General features: G+C 40.2%; 2 protein-coding genes across 2 annotated transcripts in view; both read left to right on the top strand.

The window, feature by feature from the left end:
* LOC148014781 (Transducin/WD40 repeat-like superfamily protein) overlaps positions 1–25,843 on the top strand; it is a 71,405-nt gene that overhangs the window by 33,913 nt on the left and 11,649 nt on the right. The gene's annotated exons all lie outside the window — the stretch shown is intronic.
* On the top strand, positions 18,822–19,346 carry LOC148014782 (uncharacterized). The gene has a single exon (XM_087664995.1). It carries the CDS (start codon positions 18,837–18,839, stop codon positions 19,344–19,346), a length of 510 nt encoding a protein of 169 aa, XP_087521121.1. The 5' UTR covers positions 18,822–18,836.

Raw genomic sequence — 25,843 nt, 5'->3', positions numbered from 1 at the left:
ATTGATAGTGTGCAGTTGCAGTTTCAGCATGGTTCTATTTTCACACTTCAGCATGTATGACATGTACCTCAGCTGAAGAAGAGCTTGATTAGCACACAGGGTAGCTAGATGGCGATGAATTTCATACCACCTTTGGTGATGGAAAATGGAAGATGGAAGATCTGTAAGGGATCTGGAGTGATTGCCAGAGGTTGTAAAACTGACATCTTATATCCTCTCCATGTATCTAGTGTGCGAGACCATGTTGTTGCCATGACAGAGCAACCAAGTGTTTCTTTGTGGCATGGCTGGTTGGGACACGTGAGTCAAATTGGAATGAAAGTGTTTTCTCGTTTGGGTTACTTGTCTTATCTTCGTTATGCTAATTTTGAGCATTGTGATCATTGTATTTATGATGGTAAACATGCACAGACGTCTCATAAGAAGTCTCTTTCGTTGAAGTCTTCTCCTCTAGAGTTAGTATATTCTGATATATGTGAGATGCCAGGGTTATCTTTAGGGGGAAATAAATACTTTGTTACCTTTATCGATGATGCTACACGGAAGGTATGGGTTTACCCTATTCGTAGCAAGGACGAAGTGCTTGACAAGTTTCAAAAATTCTTAGCATTGGTTGAAAATCAGACTGAGAAGACACTTAAGTGTCTTTGCTCTGACAATGGTGGGGAATATGTGTCCAAGGCCTTTTAGGTATTTTGTGATAGCAAAGGGATAAAGAGGGAGCTCACTGCACCTCATAATCCCACCCAAAATGGAGTTGCAGAGCGTATGAATCGGACCATACAAGGTAAGGTCCGTACGATGCTGTCTCATGTTGCATTACCCCATGGATTTTGGGCAGAGGCTGTTATGACAGCTGTTCATTTGATTAATCAGTCACTGAACAAGTCTGTGGGAGAGGGGAGTTTCCCAAGAAGCGTGGTCGGGGCAAGCCAACTTCGTATGCACACTTGAAAGTGTTTGGTTGCGAAGCATTTGTGCACATATGTAAGGAAAAACACAACAAACTTGAGCCAAAGTCCTGTAAATATATTTTCCTAGGATATGGTGATGAAGGTGAAATGGGGTATAGATTATGGGATCTCGAGAAAAGGAAAATAGTACATAGCAATGATATTATCTTACGGGAAGATCTCATGCATAAATAGCCAAAAAAGACTGAGGAGGTCTGTAGGGTTGTATTTTGGGAAGAAATATGTTTTGGACAGCAAAATGTGCCCATTGTACAGCAGCAAATACCTATTGTAAATGAACCTGCAAATGCAGAAAATAATATTGGAAATGATCAGCCAGCCATTGCCCATAATGATGAGCCACTGGATGTTCAGGAACTGCTAGGACAACAAGCTGTTAATGCTGATTTGCAGGCTGAAATGCCAGAACAGCAAGCTGAAAATGGAATTTTGCAGGTCCAGCAGCCAACAAACAATGATCATTGGGTAAGGAGATCGTCTAGGGCTACTAGACAACTTGATAGATTCGTTCTTGGTGCCAACAATGTGGTTGATTATGTCATGTTGACAGATTGTGGTGAACCGTCTTGCTTCAAGGAAGCAATGGATAGACAGGACAGCAAGAAATGGTATAAAGCCATGTTGTCAGAGATGGACTCTCTTGAGAAAAATAACACTTGGGACTTGGTGCAGTTTCCTAAAGGGCAGAAAACCCTTCCATGCAAATGGGTTTATAAGATGAAGTTCACTTTTGGTTCCTCGCCAAAGTACAAAGCAAGATTGGTTGCGAAGGGGTATAAGCAGGAATATGGAGTTGACTTTGATGAGATCTTCTTTCCTGTAGTCAAGATGACTACATTGAGAACCATTTTGGGCTTAGTTGTAGCTGTAGATATGGAGCTCATATAGATGGATATAAAGACTGCATTCTTACATGGTGATCTTCATGAAGACATATATATACAGCAGCCTGAAGGGTTTGTGGCAAAAGGGAAAGAGAAGATCTTATGTAAACTCAAAAGGAGTTTGTATGGGCTGAAACAAGCATCAAGAGAATGGTATCATAAGTTTGATACATTTATGCAATCTCAAGGTTTTCATAGAAGTCAAGTGGATCACTGCTTGTACACTAAGAAAGCAGCAGATGGGAGCTTGATTATCTTGGTTTTGTATATTGATGACATGGTGATTGTTGGTAGGGATAATCATGTCTTGGACTCGTTGAAGCAAAGTCTTCATGGCAGCTTCATGGCAACTTTGACATGAAGGATCTTGGTGATGCAAATCACATTCTTGGCATGCGAACACTTAGAGATAGGTTAAAAAGATTACTCTATCTATCTCAGCAAGAGTATATCTCCAAGGTTTTGCAGCGTTTCAATATAGAGGGGGAAAAACAATTGGGATTCCATTGCCTCCATATGTAAAACTTAATGCAAAGGACAGCCCTATATCTCATGATGAGAAGGCTGAAATGGCCAAGATACCATATGCTTCAACTGTTGGCAGTTCGATGTATGCTATGGTTGCTACACGTCCTGACATTGCCTTGGCAGTGGGAGTGGTTAGTAGATACATGGAAAACCGTGGTAAAAAGCATTGGGAAGCAGTGAAAGGTATTATGAGATACCTCAAAGGCACAAAGGATTTGTGCATTTGCTTTGGAAAGTAGAAGGCATCTGTCATTGGCTTTACGGATGCAGGGAATGTTGGTCATGTGGATTGTAGAAAGTCCACTTTTGGGTATGTGTTTACCTTCACAAGAGGAGCAGTCTCTTGGATCTCCAGGCTACAAAAGTGTGTTGCATTGTCTACTACAGAGGCAGAGTATGTGGCTACCATCAAGGCATGCAAGGAGGTTTTATGGCTTTCACGTCTGGTGCGAGAGCTTGGCATTACATAGTTACCTGTTCTCCATTGTGATAGTCGAAGTGCTATCATGCTAGCACGAAATCTTGTCTTTCATGCAAAGATAAAGTAGATACAGGTGAAGTATCACTTCATTAGAGATGTACTTGACAGCAAGAGCATTGAGCTTGTCAAAGTGTATACAGATGATAATCCTACAGATCTTCTCACGAAGGGTCTTCCAGCAGAGCGGTTTGCTCATTGCTGACAGATGATGGGAGTTGGATAGATATATGTATTTTAGCTTTGTACATAGCTAGACTTAGCTGATTCTTTTCTCCTCTTAAGGCACATTGCCTTTAGGTGGGAGGTTGTTGGAAATAAAGGGCCATCGTGCCTTTTATATGTGCATAGATGTGAACACACCCTTAGCACATTTCTACTTTCATATATATCTATCTAAAACCTTAAGAGGTACTCACAAGAATTGTACCCAAGAACATCGTGCATCTCTATCTCTGACTCTCACTCGCTACTCTTACTCACGTTTTGCTCTCTACCTGACATATTCATCGCCGGACATTCCATCGCCACTGCGTATTGCTCACTTCAAACTTGAGACTATCACATACAATAGTGAGTCACTGGTTGCGAGGGCACTGGCACCGGCTCCTCTCTCCATGGGACCTCCAGGTGGTGAACTGAACTGAGGAGGAGCCCAGAATATATATAGGCATGAAAAATGACATAAAATATGTCAAGTCAGCCACCATTGATTGGCAGCAATAATGCCACAATAGCATAAAATGCTACACAATAAAAATGCTTGAAATAACTACCTAATGTGTCCAGCCATAATACATTCTCAGACTCACACATGAGTTGACATACTCTGCCAATACCCTCTCTTAGATCATGGGTGATCTGATACAATATAATGGTACAATGAGAATGAATCAGAAACCAAACAACATAGAACCACCAAGTAGAACCATGGATACCTAAGTAGTGGGTGATCAAGCCACCACCAAGATGCCTCGGAGAGAACTTGATGTTGATGTCAATTGTACCAGCTCTTGAAGATAGAGAAGATCATAACAGCTCTCAATGTCTATCAACAATGCCACTGATGTAGCACATGTGACCAGCCTGTCACCAATGCCGCAACGTATAAATGACCATGCATTCCCCTCCTTTGGCCGGACCGCCAAAGTGTCCCCTCATATGAGCTCCAGGCGAAAGCCACCCGCTCTCTGTCAAAGAACCAGCCCATCATGAACTTGGATGGCAATCTTAGCCTCAGGATTTGTACTTGCCAAACTTCGGTCGATGCGTCAAGGATGTCCCTCTTTGGATCTTGTGCATCTGTATAGAAATATAGATGAGACACAGCTACCCCATCTCACCACCCTCTCACACTCCCTCTCTGGCATTAGAGAGTTGTGAGGGATAACCTCATCACCACCACTAGAAAGCAGCTGAGGAAGGGGCCACCAAGCCTGTCCCATGATCCGAAGAAGAGGAGTCCTTTCGTGCCTTGGACTTTACCCTGGCCAGAGGATTTGAGTCAGAATCTGAGGCACATGATGACTCGTCGGAAGAGTTTGCATCCGGCTTCGTCTTCTGCTTCTTTTTCTTCTTGGAAGCCGCTAACTCTTTGTAGTCATTTCGCAAGTGGCCCTTCTTGCCACAGTGGTAACATTGGGCTTTTGACTTCTTCATTTTCGAACCTCTCTTTGAGGCTGCAAGAGTCTCATCGGAACCGCATAATGTGACGGAAGCCGCCCTTGTAGTCACAAAGTCGCCTCATGCTCAAGTAGCATCGAGGACATATGAAGAAAACTGACAGGAGTCAAAGATGTTTGTGCCCGTAAAGCATTTGCCACTCCATCAAACTCTTGAGGAAGCTTGTAGAGTACCGTACCAACAAGTTGTGCCTGTGATAGAGTAGACTACACAGTGCGAAGCTTATCTTGGATTTGGGTAACTCAAAGTAGGAATGATGGGATCGTATCTTTGGTTTTAAACGTTAGTTGCTGTAGTTGGCCATAGAGAGTAGCAGCCCTCATGGTGGAAGGAGCCTCGTGCATGAACTGCAACTTTGACCATATGTCTGAAGGTGTCCTGTAGGAGGTGACCGTTGGTAGGACTTCTTTGGAAATACACCGAAGTAAGGCTGAGTAAGCACGTGATCATCCGAATCCCATGTAAGCACGGCCTCCTCATGGTTGTCTTCATCAAAATTAGATGGAATAGGAGAAGATTGTTGAGGGCGTGCCATAGCTCCGCCAACCACGTACCATAATTGCTTCTGTATAAACCAGGCCTTCATCACCGCACTCCACGTGTAATAATTAGGTCCATGGAGCTTGTCATCAGTGGATGTGTATAGAGGAGCCATTTGGAGAGGATTTAGAAGAGGAGTAGAGAAAAGAAGGTATTTGGAGAGGGAACAGAGCCAAAACACAAGCACAGATTGCAAAAAACAAGAGTTCACATGAAACCAGCCTTCCTTCTTGGAATGGGTGGTAATAACCTGATTTAAGAGTTAATTACAGCAATAAATAAATGCACATAAAATGAATACACACTTTACCATAGCATTCTTGGACAGTAGACACCCTGTTGGCCCCAAAATTGGCGCCCCTTGCGGTATTTCTTTAGCTTTCATTCAATTGGAAGGAGTACAACTTGAGATTCTTCAATCTCCTCCTACTAACCAATTGCTGTTGCTATCATAAATGACTAGCAAGCCTTTTGGGGCGGTTGCCCCTTGATTCACCCAGGACTTCTTCTCCAATTTGACCCTTGGCTAGCCAAACGCTGCCCCAAATCAATTTGGGATGGGCTGGCTCTTGAAATCCCTTGATAATCTTCAATTATCAGCTGCTGATTTCAGTCCCTTGAGCCTTCAATCTTTGGCACGGATCCCAAGGCGACTGCTAAATCCTAATTTCTGCTGTAAATTAGGGTTTACTGCAGAAATTACAGATCAGCCCACCAAAAATGGCTGAAATCTCCTCCAAATGGCTGAGAATTGCTGAGAATGACTGAGCATAGGCTGAAGGAGAAGAGAGAATGCTGTAGAGAGAGAAAATTCTGAGATTTGTCGCGAAGAACTGATCAAAATCAGTTGCTGCCCTGCTGTACCAGCCCCAAACAGATGCACCAACAACAATAGGAGCATCAGAGACTGTAATCTTCAAGAGAAAGTGCATCAGTAGCAATTGTCAGCTTCCCAAGGTCAAGAATATGCAATCTCCATCACCAAAATGGTCTCCAATGGCTGGGAATTGGCCCCAAAAGTTGGCAGCAACAGTCCAACCTCTCTTTTCAACAGCTCCCAAATGAAACAAAGTCCAACCTCTCTTTTCAACAGCTCCCAAATGAAACAAAGAGATTTCCCTCTCTCTTCAGCCCTATTAACCTTTCCCCCACTTGCGCGGGAAAGTTTTGCCAAGTGGCAGCTTTCTTAATCCATTTTCAGCAATTTCCAGCCATTTAATTAATTTTCAGAATTAATTAATTCTGAAAATTAATTAAATGGCTGGAAATTGCTGAAAATGGATTAAGAAATTAATTCTGAAAATTAATTAAATGGCTGGAAATTGCTGAAAATGGATTAAGAAAGCTGCCACTTGGCAAAACTTTCCCGCGCAAGTGGGGGAAAGGTTAAATTAATTCTGAAAATTAATTCAGCCCTTAATCCATACTCAGAAAATTGACCTTGCCCATCCAAAAATTAATTGGCTAGGCCATTTGCAACCCAAAGTGGTCCCATGCATTAATTGACCCTTGGACAAGTATTAATCTATTAATTAATGCCTAGTCCCTAGTGTCACCACCGACACTTAATGGCCAATTAATGATCCTAGGGGCAAACTAACACCAAAATTCACCTAGAATCTAACAAGTGTAACTTGTTACAACTTTTGCCTTTGACACCCATCTTTTTCATAGGGTCCTTCGGTCTTCAACTGTGAGAAAGTAGCTTGCACCTCACATGTGCAACACATGTGCATCTTTTAATTGCACATTTGATTAATCCTTTAATCAAATGTCAGTTAAACATAAGCAAAGCATCAAATTTTCACGTCCTCGTGACATCACATATAGTATAACCCAAAATCTAACCAAATGAAGACAAAAGCTGTTGCAAAAAATCAACAAATCAGTCAAAAATTGTCAAAAACAGCGAAAATGGCCTAAAGGTACAACCGCCCACCTAGGAAGGAGTTAAGAACACCAAAACGCAAGCTGAGTATTGCCACACATAGGCTGAAAAACTGTCGCAGCAGCCTGAAAACTGAAAACACAGGGAGCAGAGGGGCAGATTGCAAAAAATAAGAGTTCACATATAGTATAACCCAAAATCTGGCCAAAGGAAGACAAAAGCTGCTGCAAAAAATCAACAAATCAGTCAAAAATTGCCAAAAGCATCGAAAACGGCCTAAAGCTATAGTTGCCTAGCCAGGAAGGAGTCAAGAACACCAAAATGCAAGCTGAGTACTGCCACAAATAGGCTGAAAAACTGTCACAGCAGCTTGAAAACTGAAAACCTAGGTAGTAACAGAGGGGCAGTAGACAATAGGTGATGGCAAAGTTGTAGAAAACACAAGTAAAACAAGTCGCCTGTATGGAGCAGCAATCACTTGATTAGCAAGGGTGAGAACAGTCTTGAAATTAGCAAGAAAACACAGCAAGAGCACAAATCCTGAAATCTGATACCATGTCAGAAGTGGAGTAGCAATGGAAGCATAAACATGTGCTGTAATAAACTGTTGAAACACAAGACAAAAGAGAAAGGGAAAGAAAGAACACAATACAGATGAGAACTCAGATGTATACTCGGGAAATGGAATCCATATATGAGACACAAGACTATCGCATACAAGAGTGAGTCACTGGCTGCGTGGGCAGTGGCACTAGCTGCTCTCTCCATGGGACCTCCAGGTGGTGAACTGAACTGAGGAGGAGGAGCCCAAAATATATATAGGCATGAATAATGACATAAAATATGTTAGGTCGACCAACATTTAATGCTGGCTGATTGGCAGCAATAAATGCCACAATAGCATAAAATGCTACACAAAAAATGCCTAAAATAACTACATAATGTGCCCAACCATAATACATGCTCAGACTCACACATGAGTTGACATACTCTGCTACAATAATGAGGATTTCACTTGTTCAAATTTTGCATATGTAACACTAGAGTGTCAAATTGGAGACCTAACAATGACTTCACTTGGGTCCCTTTACAAGACTACTATGAGATGATAGCTTGGGTGTCGTGGGGATTGATATCACCTTAGAGCAACACATTTGGCGCCTTTTTGGAGTATTGGGTTGATGTTCCTTTTGTGGAACACCGTGATACTTTCTTTAGCTAGGAGAGTAGTGGTAGCTTCTTTTGTGAATGTGTGGCTTATATCGTTTGTGGTGGAGAATGATGGTCGACTATTGAAAGAGGACTTGGATTAAGTAGAGTTAACGAGTTGCTCTTGAGTCCCAATAGAGTTTTCGAGGAGCTACACATTGTGATACGATATGGTACAATGAATTGGACTCGAGTACTTGCTTGATGGAGGGATACATTGTGTGTACCAAAAGAGGTCTCTATAGAGATTACAATGGGATCTAGGAGGGCCAGTTTGGTGAGACCCATTCCTTGATAGATTGTGATGTAGCTTTCTTTGGCTAAACCACAAAGTCAAGGAGAAAGATTTAGATAACTAGGATCAAAGGAGAGCTAGTAGCCACTCAACATTAACTCAAATAGGACATCTTTGCACCTTTCTTAACAAAGTTTTGGAGAAGATAGATGATAGCTTTAGACCAAGAAAGCTCGCTCTCTTCGCATGCCTTATAAAGATACTCAACAAAAAGACCAGCCAACTCGTGGCTTTTCACTGACGTCTTTGTGGGAATGAATCAAGCCATTCTTGTGATTTGGTTGATCATAAACCAAATTATATCGTGATCTCAATTTGTATGGGATAATTCTACTATAAAATCCATAGAAATGCTATTGTACTTCATGTTGGGAATTTGTAAAGGATATAGCATTTCTGCTTTTTTGTGCCGTTGAGCTTTATTAAGCTAACGCTACGGGCATTCATGGACTTAAGACTCGACCAAATCTTTCTGCGAGGCCAATAAAAGTAGTGAGTAACTAAGGCTATGGTCCGGTGTACACTAGGGTGTCCTGCGCTCAGCGCGTCAGGACACTTGTACAAAATTTTCTTGTGGATATCCATATCGTTAGGGTGCACACTTTGCCTTGTTTAAAAAATAATCAAGTATGAATAGAATACTTTTCTATCATTTTTCTCTTAGTAGTCAGCTTTCAGGCATTCGGATTACCAAAGCTTCTTGGACTAATAGGTCCATCTTGGACTAATTGCTAGATCTCCTCAAAATGGGGATCATTTTGGCGATGCCCTTTGAGAGAAAGAAATCGATTGAAGTTTTGGAGGAGGACAAGGCATTAACTTTGTGTATTCGACTAAGGGCATTGGCAATCATATTGGTTGCGCCCTTTTTGTAATTGATCTCGAAGTTATTGTCTTGCATGTGCTTTGCCCATCTTGCCTTATGTCCATGGAGATTAGGCTGATTGTAGATGTATTTCAATAAATGATGGTTAATTTAAATAATGAACCCGATAACCACCATTAGTTCGCTCTCTCAAGTTGTATAATGTGTCTAAGCGTTTATGACATTACAACTTTCAAATGCAATGGGTTGGATGTCTTGACAAAGAACAACACCTATAGCATAATGACTTGCATTTCTATGAATCTCCAAAGGTTTATTTGGATCGATTATTTGCAACATCAATGGAATAGTAACTAGCTCTGTATATGCCAATCGAGTATTACTTGAACCTTTTGGAGGTCAATGTAAATGCCATCAATCGAGACGACATGTTTGAGATATGAAAAATCTGTGCAAAAACTTTTGTATTTGGATAGCTTTATAAATAATCGTTCTTGTCTTAAGAGACACAAGATGATATGGAAGTGGTTTGCATGCTTTTCCAATTTCTTGCTATAAATAAGTATGTTAGGAAAATAGTTGTCTAGTTCCAAGATGTAGACGAAACAAATCATTCATCGTTTGTTGAAAAGTTGTCGGAGCATTAGTTAATCCAAAAGGTAGGACCAAAAATTGATAGTGTCCACATTGGGATCAAACACAGTTTTTGGAATATCCTTTGAAGCTATAATTCTTTGATAATATCCGGACCTAAGATCTTGATCTTGGTGAAAGGGTGCTCCATAAAGTTGATCTATAAGATCATCCATCTGAGTTGGATGGGACATTAGTGTATTCGTATAGAATCAAATCCAAATGTTTACTCACATCTAAATTAGTATCAATATTTTAATCAAAATAAATTGAAACTTTGTAACTCTTTATAAGAGACACGAGAGAGTGTAGGGCACCACACTAAGCAAATCAAGAAGAGGAGATGCTTTGATGCAGACATGGAACTGGGCACCTTCTTTCACTTAGTGCCACATGGTGTGGCATCATAATCTACTACATTAATAGTTCACTCAACCAATGTATTTATGATGTAGTTAGCAATTTGTCACAAGGCCTTTTGTACTTTGAATTATATCATAGGGATATTTCAGAGGCGTTATGAATGGAATATTCTCTTCTTGGAAGAAGAAGGATGGTGACAGTAGTTGTGTTAGAATTGGTCAATTATGGGTAGTGCCCAATGTAATTTGTGTGGTGTGGAAAATTGTTAAAGTGTCAAAAGTATATTGTGTCTAGGACTTTAAAAGTATTGATACCAGACTCTAGATTTAAATTAACTCTAGTTGAGTTAGGGATAGGTCTAACTTAAGACCTATTGTACTTTCATTCTATCATTTTAGTACTTGCATCTTTTGAGTATGGAATTGCTGCCTACTCTTGTTCTTTTGTTCACACTCTTCTTTCTCCGTTTCCAATAGTTGGTATCAGAACTAGATGTGGGTTTTGTCTCTCCACCTCTTGGCTAGTGCCACCCATGTAAAGTCCCCTTAGCCAACAAAGGAAGAGGATTTGTTGTTTTAGAGGAAGGAGCTGCTATTTTGAAAGAAGTTGTTGTTTTGGAGGAGTTGCTGTTGCTCTTTTCAGCGTGCATGTAGTCTCGTATGCAACCTTGCACACACAACGTCTCTTAGCTTGGCTCGTGATATTCGCAGCCCTACTTGCCATTTTCTCATTCTTGCTTTCCTTTTTTTTGCAAATTTGGAAAAATACGTAGAAACTCTAATTTTTTGAACTTGGGGGTTTTCGAAAAATTTTGCAAATTCTCATTCATTTTACTCGTCTCATCCCCAATTTCAAAGAAATTTCCACTTTCTCACACTCCGTGCCAAGAAATTTGAGGGTTTTGGACTTACATTTTAATTTTTTAAAAATTCTTGAATTTTCTTCAAGAAAATTTGGGGCTTTTGCTTGATTTAAGCTTTCATGTGTAAATCTTGACCGAAATTGCCAAGATTTTATAATTTCTTCTACATTGGTGGGAAAAATTTGGGGCTTTTTTAATTCTCATGTTCAATGCACATCCGAAGGTCCCATGGAGTTGCTAGTTGCTATGGATATGCATCCCAAGGCGACACTCAATGTTTGGCATTGTGCAGAAGAATAGCAATTTGTTGTAGAGAAGACAGCCATTTGGAGGTTTCAGCAGGTAGGGGAGAGAAGAAAGACACCTTCTAGGGGCTAGCAACAACATTGCTGATTAGGTGACAACATTTTGGAGGTGCCTGGTAGTAGGTGCCTGCCTTAAGTGTAGGTTGAAGCAGACAGCAGGCAGATTTTAGGGTTTTCTCGTGAATTCTCTCTCATCTTGGCTTTCTCTCACCTTCTCCAACCCCTTCTCAGGAGATCTCAGCATTTCTCAGCCATTTTGGAGTAGATCTTAGCCGAATTTGGTGGACAATAGAGAGATCTTTAGTGTAAACTCTAAATTTTTGTTGAAATTAGGTTTTAGCAGTCACCTCGAGACCCATGCATACAAGATAAGGCATCGTACATTGAAATCAACACGTGCGACTTGTTGTATTGTTAGGGATTTTGGATACCCAGCCATGGCAAATTGCCCAATTTATTTGCCGATTGTTGTAATTTAGTGCTTGATCAAGGAATTACTATTCTTTTCAAGAAGGAAGGTTGGTTCCATGGTTCGATTGTCGGGATACCACTCAATTCTTTGAGTCGATGGGCTAGAGACACTTGATTGTAAGCCAAATCTTTGTGCTAGTGTTGATTTTTGCTCTTGGTTGAGAAATTACAGCAATATATATCTTCATACGGTGAGATGGAATCAAGCAGTGATGATGCCTCTCAATATGGATACTCACATGAGGAAGAAGGAAATGCAATGCCTAATCTTGGACAAGGCTTAGACCGTGGACAACAAGCTGAAAATATCGTTGTTGGGTAAGATGCATGACCTTCAAGGCATAATGAGGCTGATGACCGGCAAACTGAAGAGGATTTTGATGACCAAATCACTAAACGATGAGGACATCAACAAATCTCTTTGCTGAACTGACAAAGGATCCTCAGTTTACACAATTTTTGAATACTCTGAAGAAGGACAACAAGGGCAAGAAGAAAAAGTCATCTTCTACATTTTCAGGACAGCAAGGTGCACCGAAGGTAATGCCAAAGCCTTCACTTGAAGCTCTTAAAGATGCTAACGAAGCCAAATAGTTGGTACCTATGGGACAAGGAATGCAAATGCAAGGCCATCATGGAAGTCCCAATCCAATGGATTTTGGACAGCCGGGCATGCATGCTATGTTGGGGCAACTAGGATGCTTTGGTGGAAGCACGATTTTTCATGCTATGGTTGGACAAGGATCGCATACGGGAATGTATGGCATAAATCCCTATGGTATGCAGCGGCTAATGCATGGTGTGCAAGGCCCAATGTATTCAGGTATGGTTGGAAATGTGCAAAACCCCATGTCTCGCAGCATTCGCTTGATATCTGGGGCACAAAGTAGCATGTTGGTAATGCATTTGCACTTTTGAATGTTTATGGGGCTCAAGGAACGAGTGCTGGTCATGTGAATCCTCTATTTGGTGAATAAATTAAGCAAATGCACCCTTTTTGCAGCAACCAGTGTATGACAACTTGACACCCAAAGGCGCAACAAAGGACTATGATGAGGGTGAAAAAGCAGGAAGTTTGAGGCCTTTAGTGATGCACAAGATATACTGAAAGCTTTGACTTTAATTCAGCAGTTTGATGTAGCCTATTTAGGGGGAAACTTCATGGAGTTCTTGAAGATTCAAAAGGCAGCCAACTTTCTTGAAGGGGAATGCATTGTAGTGGCGGTCCAAACTTTTGATGCACGGTAGAGCAACACACACACATACACATTCACGCACACATACCCCCTTCCCCCCCCAACCACTACCCGGAATCAGAGAGAATGAGATGGGACCCATGGGGAAAGTTGGAATGGCATGTAAAGGCCATGTAGAGCCTATCACACCACTCATTGGAAAGCTTCGGTTGCATATACAGGGATATGTGAATAATAAAGAGTTTTTCATTGCTCTACTTGAGGGTTGTGATGTATTGCTTGGAATGCATGGTGTCACCGTATGCATGGAGTGATTTATTCTCATGCAAAAGTGATTACTATTTAGCATAAGGAAAAGACACTAACACTTGATGTAAAGTTAAAAGGGGAATCCGTCCATGCTGTATATGTTTTTTTCCCATTTCATCAAAAGATGAATTTTCACCGATACGGGTAAGGGGAATATTTTGCTGATCCCTCACTTTTGGGTACAGGATCCCATCATCTAAAGTAATGAAAAATAATCTTTCAGCGTACGTGGTTTTTACTAAGGATAAAGATGATAGTGAGAATGTTGGGAACATCTCTAAGTTAGAGAAGGATCGCATGTCATTTCTAGAAATGTATGGTGATTGTTTCGCTCAGTTACTTCCAGGGTAGCTATTACTTGAACGGCATGGCATAGATCTTATCCTTGGGAGTAGCCCACCTAATAAGCCACCCTACAGAGTCATTGCAGCCTAGCAGGAGGAGATTATGAGTCAGGTGAATGAGTTGTTGAAAAAAGGGCCGGCTTGTCTCATTTTTGTTTTCCAGTGCTTTTGGTGTAGAAAAAGGATGACTTGTAACGTATGTGCATTGACTATTGTGCTTTGAATAAGATCATGTTAAAGAATCGGTTTTTGATCCCTTGGATTAATGATGTTATGCCTAGATTGCAGGGGGCAATTATATTCAGCCATATAGGTTTGAAATGTTGATATCATTAGATATACATTAGGCTAGAAGATGTGCCTAAGATAGCTTTTAGAACATCTTTTGGGTTATATGAGTTTTTTGTCATACAGTTTGGGCTTATGAATACTCCTGTCACTTTCAATTGGATGATGGATCGCATTTTCAAGCCAAATGGATTGTGGGCACTTTCTTTGATGACAGGATTATCAATTAAAAGAATGAGGCAGAGTATAACAGACACTTGGACATTGTGTTCAATGAAGTGTGTAAGCATAGGTTGGTTATCAATGACAAGAAAAGTGAATTCCTTTTTGCACGAAATCCACTTTTCGAGGCATATTGTATTGGCTGATGGTATTCGCAGGACCTTGTAAAGGTTGAGGCAATATGTTCATGGCCACCTTTGAGAAATGTATATAAGATTCACAACTTCTTGGGTTTATGTTCTTACTATAAGAAATATGTATGTGGGTTTGTTGAAATTGCATCTCCATCGCATGCTTTACAGAAAAAGAATGTGCCATTTAGATGGACAACAATGGAAATTTCAATATTTGAAAAATTAAAGGAAAAGAAAACTTTAGATCCAGTGCTTGTGTTGCTTGATTTAAGGAAGTCATTCATTGTTTAGTGTGATGCATGTGGTAATATCACTGGGGTTGCTCTTATGCAAAATGACTGTGTTGTGGCATATGAGAGCGAAATTCTCCACGGTGCAGAGAAGAATTTGAAGTTCTATGAGAAAGAGCTCTTGGGTGTAATTCATACACTATCTACATGAAAACATTATTTTACAGTGCAAATAGATCATTAGACTTTGAGGTACTTTTTGACGTAGACAAAGTTGTTAGAGAAGCATATGAGATGGGCGAATTTTCTCTCTATGTTTTATTTTTAGATTATACATATTGATGGTGAAAAGAATGTGGTGGCTGATGCACAATTATGTAAGCCACAAATTTCAGCTGTTAGCATTATTTATCACACTTGTTGCAGCCCTTGCCTATTCTAGATAGAGTTTGGCAGAGCATTGCAATGGATTTTATTTTGGAGCTTCCTAGGACACCTACAGGGAATAATGGGATATGAACATTTGCAGGTTTACCAAATAGGTCCATTCATTCCGATGACGAATAAAATAAAGGTTGATCATATGGTCTGATTATTTTTGTAGCACATCTTTAAGTACCATGGTATGCCAGAGTCAATTGTTAGTGATCGAGACCCTTAGATGACCAATTTATTTTGGAAGAGGTTGTTTGAGAATATGGGTACCATGCTGAAATTCTCATCATCCTTCCATCCGCAGACAGATGGTTAGTTTAAGGAAGCCAATTCCATGATATTGGATCTTTTGAGGTGCTATGTTTCAGACCACAAGACACAGTGGTAGCACTATTTGCCATTAGTTGAGTTTGCATATAATAATACAATGCATAGTTCAACTAGCAAAGCTCCTTTTGAGGTGGTTGAGGGTGGCAAGAAGGTATCACCTATCTTGTAGACTAAGGATAAGATCTTTGAGGTGGATCATTATGTGGAATAAAGTATACACTTTAGAGATCACAAGAAAAGCAAAAGAAGACAATTGATCATTGTAGACATGCTATGGAGTTTGTAGAGGGTGACTATGTATTGTTGCGCCTTGAAAATGCAAGGCTGAAAAAGATGAAAGGAAGAGAGATATTGTATCCAAAGTTAAATATGAGATACACAGGCCCTTCCAAGTTTTAGAAAAGATCAACGATGTGGCATATCAATTGAAATTACCTCCACATTGGCAGATACACAATGCTTTTCATGTCAATTTGTTGAGACATTTTTGCGGTGATGTGCCAAAGGATATGTTTGCTGAAATTCAGCTTGAGATTGAGGAGTTGTTGCAAAAAATCAAGAAATCAGTCAAAAACTGCAAAAAACAGCAAAAATGGTTTGAAAGTATAGTCGCCTAGCCTGGAAGGAGTCAGAAATACCAAAATGCAAGCTGAGTACTGCCACAAATAGGCTGGAAAATTGTCGCAGTAGTGTGAAAATTGAAAACGCAGTCAATATAGTGGCTGTAGACAGCAGGTGATGACAAATCTGCAGAAAACGCATTCAACAGAGGGGTTGTAGACAACAGGCGATGGCAAATCTGTAGAAAACGCAGGTCAAACAAGTTGCTTGTATGGAGCAGTAGTCACCTGATCAACAAGGGTGAAAACAGTCCTGAAATCAGCAAGAAAACATTGCAGGAGCACAAATCCTGAGCTCTGATACCATATCAGAAGTAGTGCAGCAATGGAAGCGTAAACATAAGCTATAATAAATTGTTGAAATACAAGACAAAAGAGAAAGGGAAAGAAAGAAACACAATATAGATGAGAACTCAGATTTATGCTCGGAAAATAGAATCCATATATCAGACACGAGGTTGTCACATACAGCAGTGAGTCACTAGCGGCGTGGGCACTGGTATCGGCTATCACCAGATGGTGATACCTTTTTGCAGTTGCTTTCCTTATTTACTTATATAATGATTTTATTTTTCTTCTCTTTAGTTACTGTTGCTTTTTACCCTCAGAGTTCTCTTGGATTAAAGCGGGATCTTTGCATGACCAGAAGAGGCAGTCATTGGGAAAAATTGGGCTAATGGTTTGTTTGAGCCTTAGGACTGGTTCCATATTGAATGGGCATTGAAGAATAGAATGCCAGTGGTTTGGGACTGTGTGCTTAGCCATTGGAGATGGTGCAGGATAATGAGTCTGGCCAAGACAGAAGATGCACATGTGAGAATGCTCACGGAATAAAAGTCACCATAACTGAGCCACATTACACTTTTTTAGTGTGGTTGCAAGGATAAAATTTGCTCAGAACAACTTGAGGAATGTAGGGGTCACCATCCCTAAAATTTAGGGAGTTACTATTTTTAGATGCGAGAATCTGTTCGCGTCATTATCTTCATTTTTGCACGAGGATTAATTCTTTGGTCTGTGTCGAGGTTAAATTTTGCACCGATCGTGGAGAATTTTAGACTGGAAGGTCTAAATGGAAAAATTGTTACATGTATGCCATGTGGCACAAATTTCCAAAAGAGAGAGAGAGAGAGAGCATTAAAAAAAACGTAATAGGCATGAGGGGCAGATCTAAGAATGAAGTTTTGAGGAGCTGAGGGCAAATTGCTGTAAGTTTATCAGCTATGGAGAGTCCTTCTTCGTCTTTGACTCATGTATGGAGGTAGAGCTTGCTCCCTCTAGTCAACTCTCTCTCTATTCTTAGAGAAAATGCTCTGCATGATGAGCCAATTTCATCGAAGATACAAATTTGTGTTTTCTTTATACTTCTGCTGAGGCAAGAGCCTCATTGTCTAGGTTTAGGAGCAGCTGTTGATTTCTCCAATGTAGGAACTAAAGAAAGTGATGACCATGCCACATAGGAACATGGTTTTTCAGCTCTGATTAAGTGCTGTTTGTGGGATTGTTTTACTGTTGGAATGATACCAGGGTAAAAGGGATGTTGTTTTGGATATGTTGGACAGTAAAAACAATAAGTACAGAGTTGTGCAGACTTCAATTCTGCATATGAATCATTGAGTTATGGTCACGGAAAATGCTTTCCTAAAAGGGATGTTGTTTTGGTCATGCTGTACTGTCCTTATGCAGCTGGGATTTACTCAGAAAAAATGAAAACCAACTGCTCATCACAGAACCAATTGTTCACAGGTTATGTATTTTGGAACATTTCATTTTTGTAACTGTCCATCTTTTAATTGATAATGAAATACCGAGAGGAGCGCCGGTCTTCGGGGCCAATCTGGTGTTGAGCAAGGGAGTGAGGTCTCTGTTTGTATGCGTGTGTGTGTGAAAAGACCAGGTGTTGATTGAAGGAACTACCGCTTTATGTGAGTCATAGACCGGTTGCATGGTTCCATTGTCGGGATTGGAAGTCTCTGTTTGTATGCGTGTGTGTGTGAAAAGACCAGGTGTTGATTGAAGGAACTACCGCTTTATGTGAGTCATAGACCGGTTGCATGGTTCCATTGTCGGGATTGGAATTCTTTTCTGTAAGAATTTAAGCTCTAACAGTTTTTGGTGAAAAGGCCATACACAGGTTTTACAGAGATTACAGGACTAGAGAGATGGCAGACATGGATAAAGGCAAAGGAAAACTCCCTCATGAAGAAGAGAGTTCTTATTCTGCTCATACACCGAAGAGAGAGTATTGGTGCACAGGTGTCAGTACCTTTTAGAACCGACATTGAACCACAGGATGAGGAGGAAGAACTAGAGGACTTGTTTTTGGCACAACTCCTCAGTATGGTTGGCTCTTTCCAACAGCTTGTAAAGAATACTCGGATGCAAAAAATTTTGAAGTCACATAATGACGATTCTTAGGCTAAGTCATTACATCATACCATGGAGCGCTAAAAAAGGCAAACCTCTAATGTGCGTGTGAGCATGTGGAAAAGACACCAAACATGGAGACAGATCGAGTGCAACAAGAAGCACAAGCACAGGATCAGGGAGTGAATGGTCAAGGCAATTATGCATAAGTGGCACAACAGACTATTCCTCCTCAGTTTGCTACTTATCGTGGTTACTTTGGTGGTGGGTCAGTTTTTCAAGCAATGGCTGGATTACCCACAGGTTATCAGGGTTACTTGCCTAGAGAGCCACCAGGAATGATGCCTACTGAGGCAGTGAACCCACTTTATGCTAATATTGGTCTACAGCCCGGTTATCAGACTTTGTAGAGTCCTTACTTGATGCATGGAGTACAAAATGCAGTGGCTGTTTTCTTTCAGCCTAGTGGGCATATGGCAGCTAAGACAGGTGAAATGAATGCTGATAATGCGCTTAACGGACTCCCCTTTTTACAGCCACATGTCTATGACAACTTGACACCAAAAAGTGTAAAACCTAAAGACTATAAAGAGGGTGGTCAGGCATTAAAGTTTGAAACCTTTAGTGGTATGCAAGATAAGCTGAAAGCTTTGACATTTATACAGCAGTTTGATGCAGCTTACATTGGAGGGAATTTTACTGAGATTTCTAAGGTGCGGAAGGCTGCAACTTTTTTGAAGGGTAATGCTTTGTACTGGTGGAACATATTGTTAATGCAAGGATATACACCTGCCACTTGGGTCCATTTTAAACAGTTGTTTGCAGCCTCATGGTTAACTAACACGTTTGAAGTAGATGTCATGACTACATGGCATAAATTAGACGCGGCAAATTGTGCGGATTTAGAAGAGTACAATAAGAAATTTTGGTGAGCATTTTTGCCCTTGAGTTCTTACAGGATAGTGCCCTTGTCAGAACAAATTGAAAAGTATTGTTGTGGTTTGCTCGAAGCCATCAGGGATTATTGTACCAAGACTAGTGTTACAAATATGGTACAATTAATTGAAAATGCTGGTGTGGCAAATGCATTGTTGAAAGAAAAAATTGACAGCTTTAAAGGCAATGAAAAGAAGGATTCTCAGTTTAAGCAGGATTCTAGCAAGAAGAAGAAGCAATTTCGAGAAAGGAGCAACTTTACAAAGAAGTCTTTTTGGAAGAAAAGATTTCAACAGCAATCTCAGACTTCTTTTAAACAGGGCAAAGGACAGAAGAGGCCACTTTTTAGCAAATCATTTGAAGAAAGAAAGGCTTTAATTAATGATGGTTGGGAAATGCTTTATATGTGAACAAAAAGGCCATAGTGCTTCTAAGTGTCCACAATCTTCTAAAGATGCGGAGGATAAAGATATGCCAAGTAAAAAGAAGCCCAGCATTGGCTTAGTGCCTGATATGGTGGGAGATTAACCAGTTGATGATGCTACAGAATTGTGCAAAGCTTGGGGAAAGATCAGAGATTCCACAATGCTTATTTTCTTTGAGCTTGGAGCTTGTGCAAACTTTATCTCACCAGCATTGGCAGCTAAGCTGGGTATATGTCCCGAGGAAATGGGATCAATTGGACAGGCTGATTTGGTATGCCCATGACATACTAAACCTATCACCCCTATTCTTGGCAAACGTCGTATGCACAGAGATTCCACAATGCTTATTTTCTTTGAGCTTGGAGCTTGTGCAAACTTTATCTCACCAGCATTGGCAGCTAAGCTGGGTATATGTCCCGAGGAAATGGGATCAATTGGACAGGCTGATTTGGTATGCCCATGACATACTAAACCTATCACCCCTATTCTTGGCAAACGTCGTATGCACATTCAGAGCTATGTGGACACAGAGGAGTTTCATATTATGCCTTTAGAGGGTTATGATGTTCTGTTGGGTACTCCATGGTGCCACAGGAAGCATGCTATCTTGGATACTTACAATAGAACGATTACTCTTGTACATAGGGGCAAGAGTCGTGTTAGATGTGAAGCTTAAAGGAGAGTTTGTCCCAGTTGTTTCTGCTTCTGCAATTACTTCTGTAATGAAAAATCATATTTTTGCGTACTTGGTTTTTGCAAAGCAAGTTAATGAAGTTGACAGTAATGTGTCTGTACTAGATGAAAGTAGAAGGTCTTTCTTGGATAAATTCAATGACTGTTTCTCAGATTCGTTACTAGGAGAGTTACCCCTTGAGAGGCCTGAAGATCATACCATAGATCTTATTCCAGGGACTAGTCCGCCCAATAGGCCACTGTACAGGGTCATTGCAGCGTAGCAGAAAGAGATTATGACATAAGTTAATGAGCTTTTAGAGAAGGGACTAATTCATCCCAGTGGTTCTCCGTTTTGCTCACCTGTGTTACTAGTTTGGAAAAAGGACGGCTCTTGGCGAATGTGTACTGACTATAGAGCCTTGAATAAGAACATGATCAAGAATAGGTTTCCGATTGTGAGGATAGATGACATTCTTGATCGATTATTATAGGGAGTATGAATGTTTAGTAGGATATATTTGAAAAGTGGGTACCATCAAATCAGAATCAGGCCAGAGGATATCCATAAGAGTGCTTTTAGAACGACATTTGGTCTCTATGAAATTTTACTCATGTCGTTTGGATTGATCAATGCTCATGCTACGTTTAACAGGATGATAGATAGAATTTTCCGCCCTTATCGAAGTTTCGTTGGCACATTCTTTGATGATATGATTATCTTTTCAAAGAATGAAGAGGAGCATAGAAAACATTTAGTTACAATTTGTAATGAGCTTAAGCATAACAGATTGCTCATTAATGGAAAAAAGAGTGAATTATTTTTGGAAGAGATTCACTTCCTTGGATACATAGTTTCTAAAGATGGTGTGAAGATGGATCCTACGAAGATAGAAGCGATTGTCTCCTGGCAAGACTTGAAAACCGTTCATGATGTCCGTAGTTTCCTTGGCCTATGCTCTTACTATAGAAGATTTGTAAGACACTTTGCAGAGATTGCTTGTCTTTTACATGTGCTTGAAAAGAAGGATGTCAAATGGCAATGGACTGACAAAAAGAAATTAGCATTTAGATGTTTGAAGGGAAAAATGACTACAGATCCAATACTTATTTTGCCAGATCTGTCTAAGCCATTCATAGTGCAGTGTGATACATGTGCAAACAACATTGGTGCTGTATTGATGTAGAATGGGCAAGTTGTGAAATACGACAGTAGAGTACTCTCTGTCGTTGAAAGGACTTACCAAATTTATGAGAAAGAGTTATTGGCTTTGATCCATGCGCTCTCTAGTTGGAAGCACTATTTGCTTGGTGCTGATTTTGTAGTGCAAACGGATCATCAAACACTTAGATACTTTCTCACTCAGGCTAAATTGTCAGAGAAACACATGCGTTGGATAAATTTCCTATCTATGTTTCATTTTCAGATAGTGCATGTGGAAGGCAAGAAGAATGTAGTTGCAGATGCTTTATCTCACAAACCACAGGTCTCAGCTGTTTCAATTTCTTATCACCATGAATTGGATGATATGAAAGAGCAGTATGTTGATGACGAAGATTTCTTTGAAATCTATGAATAGTTGATCAATGGCCAACATGACGATCATTATGTGTTCAAAGAAGGCTTTATCATGATGCATGGAAGACTATGCGTTACAAAACAGCTAAGGCCAAAAGTTTTATTAGAAAGTCATGCTCCACTGTATGCAGGACATCGTGGTATTGATGCTACAGTCAAAGCGGTAGAGACTTTCTTCTATTGGCCAACCTTGAGATCTAATGTTGATGCATATTCAGATCTTGCCTTGTATGCCAAAAGGTCAAATTTGATGGACAGAAGGCACCAGGGTTATTGCAACCACTGACTATTCCAGAAAGGCCATGGGAAAGTATTGCCATGGATTTCATTTTTGATCTTCCAAGAACTTCTTCAGGGAATGATGGAATTTGGACTATCATTTGCTGATTCAACAAACAGACACATTTCATTTTTGTAAGGAAAAAGGTTAAGTCAGAACACATGGTAAAGATATTTATGCATAATATCTTCAAGTACCATGGAATTCCACGGTCAATTGTGAGTGATAGAGACCCATGGGAAAGTATTGCCATGGATTTCATTTTTGATCTTCCAAGAACTTCTTCAGAAAATGATGGAATCTGGACTATCATTTGCAGATTCAGCAAACAGACAGGCCATGCGAAAGTATTGCCATGGATTACATTTTTGATCTTCCAAGAACTTCTTCAGGGAATGATGGAATCTGGACTATCATTTGCAGATTTAGCAAACAAACACATTTCATTCCTGTAAGGAAAAAGGTTAAGTCAGAACACATGGTAAAGATATTTATGCAAGTACCATGGAATGCCACCCAAGAATGACTAGCTTGTTTTGGAAAGCATTGTTTGAAAACATGGGCACTATGCTGAAATTTTCATCTTCTTTCCATCCGCAAACTGATGGACAGTCTGAAGAAGCAATTTCGACTGTTTTAGATCTACTGAAGTGTTATGTTTCAGATCATGAGACTTCTTGGGAATACTACTTGCCATTGGTTGAGTATGCATACAATAATACAGTGCACTCATCTACTGGCAAGTATCTTTTGAGATTGTGGAAGGTGGAAAGAAATTGTCTCCCATTTTGCAAACAAAAGATAACATTTTTGAAGCAGATCGTTATGTAAAAGATTGGGAAGAAGCATATAAGAAGGTCAAGTATGCCTTAGAAAAGTCACAAGCTAAACATGAAAGAGTTGTTGATAGTCATCGTTGGGAACTCTTGTTCAAAAAGGATGTTTAGGTCTTATTGCGTTTTTAATAGACACGTTTGAGAAAACAGAAGGGCAAGGAATGTTTGTTTCCAAAGCTCAGTATGTGTTACTATGGCCCTTTTCAGGTCTCAGAGAAGATCAATGACGTGGCATATAGGTTGAAATTGCCAGAGAATTGGAAAATTCATAATGCTTTCCATGTGAGCCTATTGAGGCTTTTTATTGGTGAAGTGCCAAAAGATATGGTTTAAGAGGAACAGCTTGAAGTAGAGGAATTAGATGAGATTCTAGCTCCTGTGCAGATCCTAGAACATAAGGATAGGAAAGTGAAAGGTAGAGTTATAAGAAGATTTTTGGTGAAGTTCAAGAACTATTCACCAATGGATGTCAAATGGTTGGAAGAGGTTGAATTGGTAGATTCGCCTTAGTTATTGCAGCTTTACCGAGAAGCTTTCTTATCGGAATCTACAGTGACTTAGAATGCTTTTTGAAGCAATGTACATTCTCTATTCTACAGTTGAATACTGCATCTCATTGAATATTGCACAATGTATGGTTTATACTTAGCATTAACATGTGTATCATTGAATGAAATCTCAGTGCTTTGAAGTTGTATTTGTTACACTTCAGTTGAGTGATTATACATGTTGTGACACTAATAGTTCGGGAATACGTGCTGTCGCCTTGTGTTGCATCTGGAAACATGTAGACTCCTAGTAATCATAGTTGGATACATGATGTGATCCTCCATCTATGTGAGACTTGAACTTGCAATGGCACAAATGCTATTGGGGAAACTCCTACAATCGCCCCATGCCATCTGTTATCAAGTGATACATGCGATGGCACTAATAACATGGAGAATCTTGTTATCATCTTGTGCCATCCGTTAGCATATGTGGCATGCAATCGAGGTTGCTTGGTTCTTTCAAGAGGGGGGTATGTCACTAGGTGGTGATACTTTTTGCAGTTGCTTTCCTTATTTACTTATATAAATATTTTATTTTTCTTTTTTTTAGTTGCTAGTGCTTTTTACCCCCAGAGTTCTCTTGGATTAAGCCGGGATCTTTGCATGGCAAGTAGAGGCAGCCATTGGGACAAATTGGAGTAATGGTTTGTTTGAGCCGTAGGATCAGTTCCATATTGAATGGGCACTGAAGAATAGAATGCCAGTGATTTGGGACTATGTGCTTAGTTATTGGAGATGGTGTAGGACAATGAGCTTGGCCAAGACAGAAGATGCACATGTGAGAATGCTCACGGAATAAAAGTTATTGTAACTCAGCCACATTACACTTTTTGATGTGGTTGCAATGATAAAAGTTGCTTAGAACAACTTGAGGAATGCAAGGCTCACGATCCCTAAAATTTAGGGGGTTACTATTTTTGGACCCCAGAATGTGTTTATGTCATTATCTTCGTTTTTGCATGTGCAATAATTCTCTGGTTTGTGCCGAGGTCAAATTTTGCACACATCATGGAGAATTTTAGACTGAAAGGTTTAAATGGGAAAATTGTTACATGTATGCCATGTAGCACAAATTCCCAAAAGAGAGAGAGAGAGCATTTAAAAAAATAACGTAATAGGCATGAGGGGAAGATCTGAGAATAAAGTTTTGAGGAGCTGAGGGCAGATTGCTGCAAGTTCATCAGCTATGGAGAGTACTTCTTCGTCTCTGACTCATGTACAGAGGTAGAGCTTACTCCCTCTGGTCAACTCTCTCTCTATTCTCAGAGGAAATTGTCACAAGACTGTGACAACTATTACCTTTTTGTTGATTTCTTTATTACATATTTTATTTGGTTTTTCTTTTTGGAAGGATCCCTCTTGAAATCTAAACGCCTGAGTTGCATGGCCAATATGTGAAACGGATAGGAATGTCTAATGAGTCAAGACTGGACAGTTAAGGTCCAGTACAAGTCTGGAAGAGGCTGATGGCACTGTAGATTGACAAGCCTGGAAGAGACTTGTGAAAGTGTATATGGACAAGTGTGTTGAAGAACTGGCCTGGAAGAGACTAGTTCAAAGTGAAGATGGACAAATCTGCAAGAGATTAGTCCATGTGGGGTCATCAGTGGAAATTCACTTTCAGTTGAGCTACATTGTAAATTTGGATGTAGCCATAGTCTGCAAAGATGGTCAGAAGACTAGTGGGATGCAATGGAAGCAACTCCTAAAATTTAGGGAGTTACTATTTTTGGACCCCAGAATCTGTTCGCGTCATTATCTTCGTTTTTGCACGAGGATCAATCCTCTGGTCTGTGCGGAGGTCAAATTCTGCACCGAGCATGGAGAATTTTAGACTGGAAGGCTGGAACAAGAAATATCTTCCAGTGCTGCCACTTGGCACAAATTGGTGCACTTACCTCTTTAAAAAGGGGCTGGCGTGCAGTTTTTGGGTGGAAGGGGCTCATTTTGTAAAGGGGGAGAAGGATTGCTGCAGATGGAGAGCTCTTGAGAGCTGGTCTACCTTGTCTATGATGCACAGAGGGCTGAGCTTGCTTCCTACTCTCTCTCTCTCTCCTTGACAGTATGGTTATGCTGCAGAATCAAGGGCCTTTCTTTTGATTCAGGTATAGCTGTGTGGAATATGCTGTTTTTGCATGAGGCAAGAGCCT

This window comes from Lygodium microphyllum, chromosome 24 (assembly GCF_053477565.2).
Source record: "Lygodium microphyllum isolate KBCC chromosome 24, Lygodium_microphyllum_v1.1.10, whole genome shotgun sequence".
Lineage (NCBI taxonomy): Eukaryota > Viridiplantae > Streptophyta > Polypodiopsida > Schizaeales > Lygodiaceae > Lygodium > Lygodium microphyllum.
The sequence above is the reverse complement of the archived record's forward strand: the minus strand, read 5'-3'. Positions and strand labels throughout refer to the sequence as shown.

Excerpts from the sequence above, each read along its gene's own strand:
- LOC148014782 (XM_087664995.1), top strand. The coding sequence starts at position 18,837 with ATGCATGGAGTACAAAATGCAGTGGCTGTTTTCTTTCAGCCTAGTGGG.